General features: G+C 39.3%; 1 protein-coding gene across 1 annotated transcript; it reads right to left on the reverse strand.

The window, feature by feature from the left end:
* Positions 1 to 6,901: 6,901 nt before the first annotated feature.
* On the reverse strand, positions 6,902 to 7,489 carry LOC140824113 (uncharacterized). Its single transcript, XM_073185713.1, has one exon. The coding sequence runs from the start codon at positions 7,487 to 7,489 to the stop codon at positions 6,902 to 6,904; it is 588 nt and encodes a 195-aa protein (XP_073041814.1).
* Between the last annotated feature and the right edge of the window lie 3,983 nt (positions 7,490 to 11,472).

Consider the following 11,472-nt stretch of genomic DNA (forward strand, 5'->3'; position numbering starts at 1 on the left):
GTGCAAAGAACTGAGTCATTCTTGCAAGCATCTACACCTGCATATCTTGCGGTGGACGAGGAAAAGTGGCCCTCTATAGTGCCAAAATCAGTATACGTATAACCCATGTATTTATTTAATTATTAAAGTATTTATTTAATTTTAAAATGAGTCTTAGTGGTGCATGATTTATTTAAATGCATTTATTTTGTTAAATTATTTATTTTAAGTTTAAAATGAGTTTTAGCCATACATGACTTATTTAAATGCATTATTTTAAATTATTTAAGTTTAGGTGATGCACGTTAAAATATGTTTTCGAGTTTCATTATTCAGGCGATTATTCGAGACAGGATCGAAGAAAAAGATTGGTGACGATTTTGGCAATTTTAACATGTGATATTTTATTTTAAGTTGATGTAGGGGTATTTTAAATAATTTATCAAGTTTTAGCATTTTTAAAGCCTTAATCATTTATTTGATACTCTTATGAGTTTTTAAAACCTTTTAAGTTTTAGCCATTGTGTATCTCTTTTTATTATTATTAGGGAATTTTATAATTTAGGGGATAAACTATTAATTAGCATTTTTAATTATTAATTTAGCATAATATATACCCCTAATTAACTAAACTCACGCACACACACACTAACACAAGAACTTTCACGCCTATTCACACAACACACTTCATTCTATTTTCTTAGAGAAAATATTAGGGTTCTTAGAAAAGATCAGCAGCCGCCCCCTTCCTCTGAATTTCCAGCAAGGTTTTGTTGTGTTTTCTTCAAAGAAAATCGAGTCGCCATCGTCCCGGATCAATCCTCACTCCGTCTCCGCTTCTGTATCACCGTATCGTGAGTTTTTCACATCAAAGGCACGTATATTCCGTTATTTCTGCATCGATCTCGTCATATTACGCCTTGTGTTATTATTTATGCGTAAAAATACATGTGTGATGTGTAGAAGTTTGAGAAATTTTGTTTAGATCACTTTTGAAACCATTTTTTGGATCAAAAATCACATTTTTGCTGTCTTTTTAAATACTGCGATTTTTCGGTCGTGATTCTGATAAAACTTTCAACATGTAAAGTGTAGAAATTTTTGATACCTTCGATTCGACAGTAAATTCTAAATATTTGGATAAAAATTGAGTGAGTCATGGCGTTTTTTTTTGAGACTGCTCAAACTGTGTTTTTCTGAAAATTACGTTATTGATGCGTTCTTGAAGTTTTATGGTTGCAGGCTTCGTTGGGGATTGACTGGTGATCACTGTTGCGTTAGGTATGTTGTCAATGATGTTGGGATGGTCATTGATGTTTTGTTTCATGTCGTTAGGCAATTGGGAGAACGAGTAGTCGTGAAATCTATTTTGGTGTCAAAATTCGAGTTATGAGTTTGATTGTGTTTTGTGTGGTTCGTCGCTTCTTTGCGAACATTTGGGACATTTTTAAGGAGTCGAGTTTGGGTCATAGTGTCCTAGGATGAGTCTCGAGGCGTTGTTCATTATATGTGTAATCGAAATTGGAGAGTATAAGTTTCTGAGTCGCGGAGCCCAGTTTGCTCGGCGCCCGAGCGGTAACTTTTTACCGCCCGAGCGCCACCCTTTTTGTCCGAGTGTTCTTTCCAGTAGACCTAACTTTACCGCCCGAGCGCAGCCCCATCTGTAAAAATATTTTGTTCTTTCTTCTTTTCAAGTTCTATAGTGAGTTCATGTCTTTTATTTTTTGGAAATGTTCACACATCATTTTAGAGATTGTTCGGGGTTCGATATCATGGGTTAGTACGACGATTTAACGAGGTCAAGTCCCGAGTGATCTAGAATGTCATAAGCTATCTATTTAATTCGGTGATGAGCAAGAATACCTACGTCTAAGTATGCAAGTTAAGTGTTGAAATTCATGTTAGTATGTGCAGCAGTGGCCCCAAGTGAGATCCAACGAATCCCTCAATGCCAACTAAGTATGTTCGACGTGCAAAGCAAATAATTTTAAGTTTTTGAGGTATGCTAAATGTATTGTGACCAATTTATGTATGGGGTTGGAAAGCGTTAAAGCATGATTTCGAGGGGACGAGGGGTGGGGACCAAGGAGCAGGCTTGGACTGATCAGGTGGCTAGACCCGAGGACCGCCAAGTTTTAGGTTTTATGAAATGTTTAAAAATACTCTGATTTCTTGTTATCTTTTATGAGATTTTTAGCAAATATTTTGGTAAACTTTACTTTGAGATCTTTCGTTTCATTGTTTGTGGGGTGAACGGTTTACATTCTCAGGATTTTGAAGGTTCACTTTTTATTTAAGAAATTTTTTTATTTTTTCCGCAAATTTCAAGTAGTTCAAAATACGGTACATTACACCATCTTCTCATCCCGAGCCTCTCTATCCTCTTCATCTGTTCTCTAAGCAATCATACGTCTAGGAGGCATACTGTTCCACAATTTACCCAACACGTAAACCAACATGCATATACATAATACCCATATCATCATAAGATGTTCTAAATCGAACTTAAACGTGTATATGCTGAAATCATGACTTCGATGCTTACTACATGAAATAATTTTTAAAACTTAGAGACTTGAGGTGTGACTTCGTGAGCTTCTCGCAACCAGCAGTAGCATAACCCTTTACAAGAACACCACTCTGATACAAACTGTAACGTACCGTAATTTTTAACATACTTAAAATTTACTGAAAATAAATTTTTTTATTAAATATATAACCATCTCTCAAAATTCAATTGTAAATAAAATGTTTGATCAATTATTTGAAACGTAAAACGAACTTGCAACAAGTATTTGTGTAAAACAACATAAAGTAATTCGTTAAAATCAGAGTAAATGAGTTCAACATGCATAAAAATCCTTAAAAACTTAAGCAGTCCTCGGGTTAGTCCTCCACCCAGTCCGAGCCATCTCACTAGTCTCCGCATCTTGTCTCCTCCAACTCGTCATCACCTGCATCGATCAAGTCTAATGAGTCTAAAGACTCAACATGTATAAATTAAGAATAGCAAGTAGTGCATAATAAAGCCACATGCGTTTTAAAGTAGCACATACATATTTAAACTTTGAACATAAATGCATATACATAGACGTGCCACCAATTCATAAACATTTTCATAAACGTGCTTGCATTGTACATACTTAAACATACATAATCATCATCATTTTGCGTAGATATATGTTTCCAAGCAAGTGACTCATACATGTTGTGCCTGATCAGACTAAACCACATTACTAGGCTTGTAGGGATGTCCACTGCCACATACATAAGATCTCCGGTCTTGTTTTACCAGGTGGATTTGTCCCTAGTCATGCTTTATCGCTTCCCAATCCTGATCATAACTCGATCATGCTTTACCGGGGTGGAGAGGTCCCCGGACACGTTCTCCGGCTTCCAAACCCGTTCAAAATTGGTCACAAGACAATTCGCTTAACTCAAAAACATAAAACATTTTCTTTTTTGCACGTCGAGTATATTTACATAGCGTTTTACATATCAACACATACAAATGCCTTGCCCAAAGCACAATTTTTTTTGCCAGAAGGCTTGGCGCTCGGGCAGTAAAAAATCGCGCCCGAGCGTCGCCCTGCGGCAAACAAAAAACAATTTTTTTTAAACATCATAGTTTGAGCAGTCACACAAAATTGATCATAACTCACTTGTCTCTTGTCCGGAAATTACGAATTTACTGTCAAATTGAAGGACCAAAAAGTAATATGTTTTATATGTTGAAAGTTTTTCCAGAAAACCGACCGAAAATTCGCAGGATTCGAAATGACATCAGATTCGGTTTTTGAGATCTAAAAACCGATTCAAAATCGTTTCAAACATTTTCGGTTAAACTTTGCATAACACAAATGAATTTTTACGCACCATACGCATCAAAATACTTACTACAAAAAGATCAATGCTGAAATAAAAGAATATACATGCCTTTGCGTCTAAACTCTTGAAGATAACGAATACAGACGTGGTGGACTACGGGAGATGACCAGTGAACGCTTGCTACACGATTTATTGCTAGAAAAAATGACGTAAATCTCCAGAAATTTGCAAGGGGAAGGGGTTGAGATGATGGCTGCTGAAAGAGGCTCAAGAACCCTAGGGAGATTTATGTGTGTGTAAAGCGTGTAAGTTTGTGTTTGAGTGATGATTAGGGAGATATTTAGGGGTTAATTAGCTTTAATAAAAAATACTAATAACCTATTAACATGCTAATTAAATTACTAATCTCCATAAATTTAAATAAAATACCACATGTCAAATTTTCAAGGTTTTTTTTTTAAAAAAATCCTCATCTAATCAAATTAGTATTTTTGATAAGTTTAAAAATCTCATAATCACATAATAAATTGAATTAAGATTTAAAATGCTTAAAATTACATAAATAATTTAAAATATCAATCTCATTGACTTGAAATAAAATACCGCATTATCATAAATCACATAAATCGTCACCGATCTCTTTTCCTGATCTCGCATGGAATATTAGTCCGAAACATAAAACTCAAAAAAAACATTTTGACGTGCATAGAGTAAAAATGTAATAAATTAAATTAGTGCAAATTATAAATCATGCATCGTTAAAAATCATTTAAAATTAAATAAGTAATTTAATAATTTAATTAATGCATGGGTTTACGTGCATTGATTTTGGGCTGTACAATAAGTTTTGGTGATGTGCCTAAAATCAACAAAAATTCAACGAACAAACAATTTAGTAGTCTGTGAACAACATACCACTTGCGTGTTTTTCATAAGGACTATTTAAGGTCTACTAAACTCAGAAAGAAACCTTTCACTTAAGTTCATATTCTTATGTTGTTTACTGAATTGTATCATCGATCGTTTATTAGTATCAAATGTTTTTCCATAAAAATGCATACATTCTATCAGCAAATCCGATATTTGAAGATTTTTTTAGAGAATACAAACAAAAAATTGTGATCGTTGATTGTCAGTGTCACATACAATCATTGATGCTTACTCTATTTGGTAAATGAATGACATGGGACATTCAATACTATTTTTTATTTGGCCTATGCATGACTGGACTATAGTCGTTCAAATTTGAATGTTGGAAATCATCTATAAAAGGACAATTCAAGATTTAGAAATTACACTACACTCACGATTATCTAAAATTTATTATCTTCTTAGAGATTCAAAGCTTTTCTCAAAACATTCAAGCACACACATAAAGTCATATTAGATATTTTCAGAGACCATCTATGTTGAACTTATACTCACATATGTTTCAATCATACTTCGTATATTTTTGTGAGTCTTTGTAAGTGAAAAAGTGTATTTATTATTAGAAATATTTCAAAGATGTAAAATGTTCTTGCTAATAGTTTCAGTAGGAAGTGTACAAGTCATATTGAAAGAGATGTTTACAAAAAATTATAAAAATAAAATTCTTTTAGTTGATGGATACTGTCACGCCCCAAAACTCGGGATTGACACCGGCGTTGTTTAACAATCATACAATCGAAACAACAAGCCTTTCGTAGCACAGTATAAACCGAACCAATTTATATATCATAATTTCAATGAAATAACATTGTCTTTACAAAACTGAAATAATTAAGACGACAGAGTTTTAATGCGGAAACGTAAATCTAATTAATAATAACTTAACATAATCGATTTCCTTGAGAATTCACCATCCCCAAAACTGCTCGGATTCTTCCTCCTCAATCTATTCTTTGGACTTATCTGGGAGGGGTTGTAAGGGGGGTGAGTATTTGGGGAATACTCAGCAAGTGGGGAAAAATCGAGCACAATAAAGACAACATGCATAAATTTCGAATCTTAAATCATGAGTTCAAACGTACTTCATAACACATGCATAAAATTTACTAGCCACTGTGATTTATCTAACTTTTTATGGTTTACTGACGTCAGTCCCTAATTTTTACTCCTCTAAGGGGGCGAGGCCGTATAGCGGTTATATCCCCCACCGTGTAAGGGTACGTCATGGTGGGGATTCCCACCCATATACAGTCGACTTCTCACAGTGCTTTAAAAAAATCGTATGACAATTCGACACAAGAAAAGGAGTAGGAAAGAACATGTACTCGACCGTATTTTAAAACCAAAACCGAACATCACGTATGTATAAAAACGAGATTTTAATTTTTACAAACAAGCCCACTTACAGTATTTGATTGCTAAAGAAACGTGACTGCTTGGCTTTGAAATTTAGATCGCTCCTCGCTCCTTGCCCGGGCAGCGCTTCGGTTCGATTTCTCAGATGATTTTGAGACGATATTTGGGCAGAGTTTCGTTAGGGAGAGTTGCTGAAATTTCAAAAATTTCAGCAAGGGGATTTTCGATTTTTAGGGTGTGAATAATGGTAGAGGTGATGGGGTATTTATAGGTGTGGGAAAATGGTCCAAATTTGGTACACAAATCTTACCAAAATTCATGAAATATCTCACAATCTTGACTCCAATATCCTTGCAAATTTCGAAAATCATGTTGCTTAATTGGTTAGATTCTCTTCCAATTCCATGGGATTTAAATCTTTGATTATTTCCCATAAGCTTGGCTTGAAATATTGAGATGCTAACACAAGGGATTTTCGAATCAAATTGATGATATAGTTTCCAATTTGCCTTGCAACTTCCATGCCTCCATGCATTATAATACTAGGCATATATTCTAGGAGGATTTTTTTTTTTGAAAACCCTATGCAATATTATGTCTAGATTCTTGAGTCTTGCACAATCCTTCCATGATCTAGTATTATTCCTCACAATTTCGAGAATTACATGCACAAACCTAGATTTTATTGTCTTGATAATAAAGATTCCCAATCAACTAAATTTTCAATATTCATATCTTATTCTAGTACAAAGATCCAAGGTACTAATTTCCTTGCAAATAATTAATTAAATGGGGAAAAATCCGGTTTTTACATCCCTCCCTCCTTATGAGAAGTTTCGTACTCGAAACTTGAGTTGGCTTGGTCTCCAAATAGGTAGGGATTATCCTTTCGCATCCTCTCTTCCATTTCCCAAGTTGCTTCTCGCTCTGTGTGGTTGGACCACTGCACTTTGACGGAGGGGATGATACGTCGCCTAAGAACTTGCTCTTTGGTGTCCATAATTCTGATGGGGACTTCTTCGTATCTCAGTTCTGCTCCCAAGTTCCCTTCAATTATGAGTAATTCTACCTCCAACACGTGACTCGGGTCTGGAATATACCTTCTCAGTTGGGACACATGAAATACGTTGTGTATCCTTGACATGCTTGGTGGGAGCGCCAGTCTACATGCTAACGTGCCCACTCTCTCCAAGATTTCGAATGGTCCAACATATTGAGGGTTCAATTTCCCGGCTTTACTGAATCGGACAACTCCTCTCATAGGCGAGACTTTCACATAAGCCTTCTCGCCCACATTGAACTCTACAGGTCTTCTCTTAAGATCTGCCCAGCACTTCTGTCGGTCTTGAGCTGCCTTGATCTTTTCTCGGACAATTTTAACCTTGTCCACTGTCATCTGTACTAGCTCGGGTCCCACCACGGCTTTTTCTCCTACTTCATCCCAGTAAAGTGGTGACCGACATTTTCTTCCATAAAGGGCTTCGTGTGGGGCCATTCCGATGCTGCTGTGATAGCTGTTGTTATACGCAAACTCAATTAAGGGTAGATGAGTGCTCCAGTTGCTACTGAATTCAAGAGCGCACACTCGCAGCATATCTTATAAGGTCTGTATGGTTCTCTCCGTTTGCCCATCAGTTTGAGGATGATAGGCCGTACTTAGGGTCACTTTCGTTCCCATGGCCTCTTGAAAGCTCTTCCAAAAGCGTGAGACGAACCTCGGATCTCTATCAGATAAGATGCTCACTGGCACTCCATGCAGTCTCACAATGTTGTCCATGTACTGTGAAGCCAACTTGTCGAGATTGTAATTCATGCGGACGGGTAGGAAGTGTGCAGTCTTTGTGAGTCTGTCCACGATCACCCATATACCGTCGTGGCTTTGCCTAGACTTTGGCAATCCTACCACAAAATCCATGGAGACATGCTCCCACTTCCACTCGGGAATTTCAGAAGGTTGCAGTAATCCTCCAGGTCGCTGGTGTTCTGCTTTGACCTGCTGGCATACCTGAAATCTGGAGACGAATTCAGCTACATCTCTCTTCATGCCATTCCACCAGAAACTATTCTTGAGATCCCTGTACATTTTCGTACTGCCTGGATGGACTGAGAATTTTGACTTGTGCGCCTCTGCCATTATCTCTTGGCGAAGGTTGTCACTGTCGGGCACACACAGTCTTCCTTTCATCCATAAAATTCCCTTGTCATCAGTCTGATGATCCTGAGTATTCACTTCTCTGACCTGCTCCTTAAGTTTAGTCAGTACCGGGTCTCGATCCTGGTTTAACTTGACGGTCTCCTGCAGACATGGCTGTGCTGAGAGGGAAGCTAGAGTTATTTTGCCTGGGCCCTTCCGACTTAGCGCATCAGCCACTTTGTTTGCTTTACCCGGATGGTAGCTTATGGTCAAGTCATAGTCCTTCAGAAGTTCGATCCGTCACCTTTGCCTCATATTAAGTTCCTTTTGGGTAAACAAGTACTTGAGGCTCTGATGGTCTGTGAAGATTTCATATTTAGCACCATAGAGGTAGTGTTTCCAAATCTTTAAGGAGAAGACAACCGCTGCTAGTTCCAGATCATGAGTAGGGTAGTTTTGTTCGTGCGGTTTCAACTGCCTTGATGCGTAGGCGATCACCCTTCCTTCCTGCATGAGCACGCATCCTAAGCCTTCCTTAGATGCGTCACTGTAGATGGTAAAGTCCTTATTCTCTGCAGGCAATATTAACACTGGTGTGGATGCGAGTTTTCCTTTCAATGTCTGGAAACTCTTCTCGCAATCGTCATCCCAGATGAATTTAGAATTCTTCTGTGTGAGCTTCGTCAGTGGCACGGCTATCGAGGAGAACCCCTCGACAAACTTCCGGTAGTAACCCGCCAATCCAAGAAAGCTTCTGATATCGGTGGCGTTCTTCGGTCTCGGCCACTCAGTAATCGCCTCTACCTTCCTTGGGTCCACTAACACTCCTTCTCTCGAGATCATGTGTCCCAGAAATGACACACTCCTTAGCCAGAATTCACACTTGCTGAACTTAGCATAGAGCTTATTCTCTCTTAAGGTCAGCAGAGCAAGGTGAATGTGCTCTTCATGGCTCGTCTCGTCAGGAGAATAGACGAGGATATCGTCGATGAATACCACTATGAACTGATCCAGGAATGGCTAGAATACTCTGTTCATCAGATCCATGGATGCTGTCGGTGCATTGGTCAGACCAAAACGCATCACTGTGAATTCATAATGCCCATACCTGGTTCGAAAGTCTGTTTTGGGGATATCTTCAGCCCTGAAATTCAACTGGTGATAACCTGTCCTCAGACCCAGTTTAGAAAAGACGGCGGCTCCTTTAAGCTGATCAAACAGATCGTCTATCCGAGGTAGAGGGTACCTGTTCTTGATTGTGATCTTGTTCAATTCTCTGTAGTCGATGCATAATCTCATACTACCGTCTTTCTTCTTTACGAAGAGTACTGGAGCTCCCCACGGGGACACACTCGGTCGAATCTGCCTTTTATCTAGCAATTCTTGGAGTTGTTCTTTTAACTCCTTGAGTTCGGCTGTTGCCATTCTGTAAGGTGCTTTAGATATTGGTGCAGCACCGGGAACCAAGTTGATTTCGAACTCAATCTCACAGTCCGGGACCGTCCCTGAGAGTTCTTCAGGAAAAACATCTGGGAACTCTCTCACTATCGGGATGTCTTCCAGTTTCAGTTCGACTTCTTCTTTTACTTCACTGACCACCGCTAGGTAGATGTCCTCCCCGGATTTCATGGCTTTCCAGGTTTGAGATGCGGAAAGTAGTGACTTCCGTTCTTTGGATTTACCGTGAAACACGACTTCTTCCTGATCTGGGGTTCGGAGTTTGACTCTCTTTCCTTTAAAATCTACCACCGCACTGTTTCTTGCTAACCAATCCATTCCTAAGATTACGTCGAAATCGACCATGATCAACTGTATCAAATCGGCGCTAAAAGCCTGATCACTAATACTGATTTTACAATCTATGTAAATCTCGTCAGTTTCAATGGCTCTACTAGTAGGTGTGGCTATTCGGAAAGGTTCAGTTAGATTATCTGGCTTACTTCCTAACTTCTTAGCAAACCTCTTAGACATAAAGGAATGTGTAGCACCATAGTCAAATAATCCGTAGGCAGGTATTGATTGAATTAGAATGGTACCTGACACGACTTCCGTTGCGTCGCCAGCCTCTTCCTGAGTCATGGCAAAGACCCTGGCATTAGGTTTGTCTTATTTTTGTTTACTAGGGCCTGCTCCTGCACTGGGCCCAGTTCCTCTGTTCGGCCCTGCTGGTCGGTTGGCGGCGGTAGGACACTCTGCAATTCTGTGCCCCGATTTTCCACATCCAAAGCATACACCGCTGGCCCTTCGGCATTCCCCGGAGTGCTTGAAGCCACATGTTGAGCATGGCTTGAGTCCTTGATGGTTATTGGCGGGGAATTTCCCTGAGGGATGTCCACCTGACTGATTGGGCCTCTTGAACATTGGTTTCCCTTGAGAGGGCTGACTGTTAAAGGGTCGCTTGTTCCTGTTTTCCCCTTCTCTTCGACGAATATCAGCTTCGGCTCAGATAGCCGCACCCATTAGGTCTGAAAATTTGGTAGGTTGGTAGATTGCTAGAGAATATTGGATCCTGCTATTCAACCCCTTCTTGAAACGATGCAATTTCAGAACTTCGTCCGCCATAATCGCTAGAGCATATGATCCAAGGGCATTGAACTGAGAGGTATATTCCACCACTGACATATCTGGAGCCTGACTGAAATTTTCAAACTCACTTAGCTTCTGCAGTCTGACTTCTGCTGGGTAGTACTGTTTCAGAAATGTTCCTCGGAAGATTCGCCATGTGATTGGTCCAGCAGCGGTCATGGCTGGCGAGACTGCTTCCCACCATTTAGCTGCCTTGTCTTCCAGGAAGGGCACTATCACGTCCTCTTTTAGCGCATCCGGGACTTCCAACAGTCTCAACTGAGTTTCCACGCTTTTGAGCCAGCTCTGGCTAACTTCGAGGTCGGTAGCGCCACTGAAAGTTGGGCACCTGTTCCTGTGCAGTGATTCGAAATGAAACTTGACTCCGTGCTATGGTGGAGGTGGTGGTGGTTGATTGGCATTCGGGTTCACTAACCCTTGCTATAGCCATTAGGTCCGCTTGATTGAGATTGAACTGAGGTGGAGGCCCGTTGCCTTCTTCATTAGTGTTGTTGTTGTTGTTAGCATAACGGGGGTTGCGGTTTTGTCTTGGTGGTCTACCGGCCATTTCCTACAAGTTAAACGCTTCTAAGAATTTGTTGTATATATAACAAGATTGAATAGATAAGTTATTCTGGAACAACTGAAGTTAATAAGTAAACATAACTTGAACATAGATG

This window comes from Primulina eburnea, chromosome 2 (genome assembly GCF_022965805.1).
Source record: "Primulina eburnea isolate SZY01 chromosome 2, ASM2296580v1, whole genome shotgun sequence".
Lineage (NCBI taxonomy): Eukaryota > Viridiplantae > Streptophyta > Magnoliopsida > Lamiales > Gesneriaceae > Primulina > Primulina eburnea.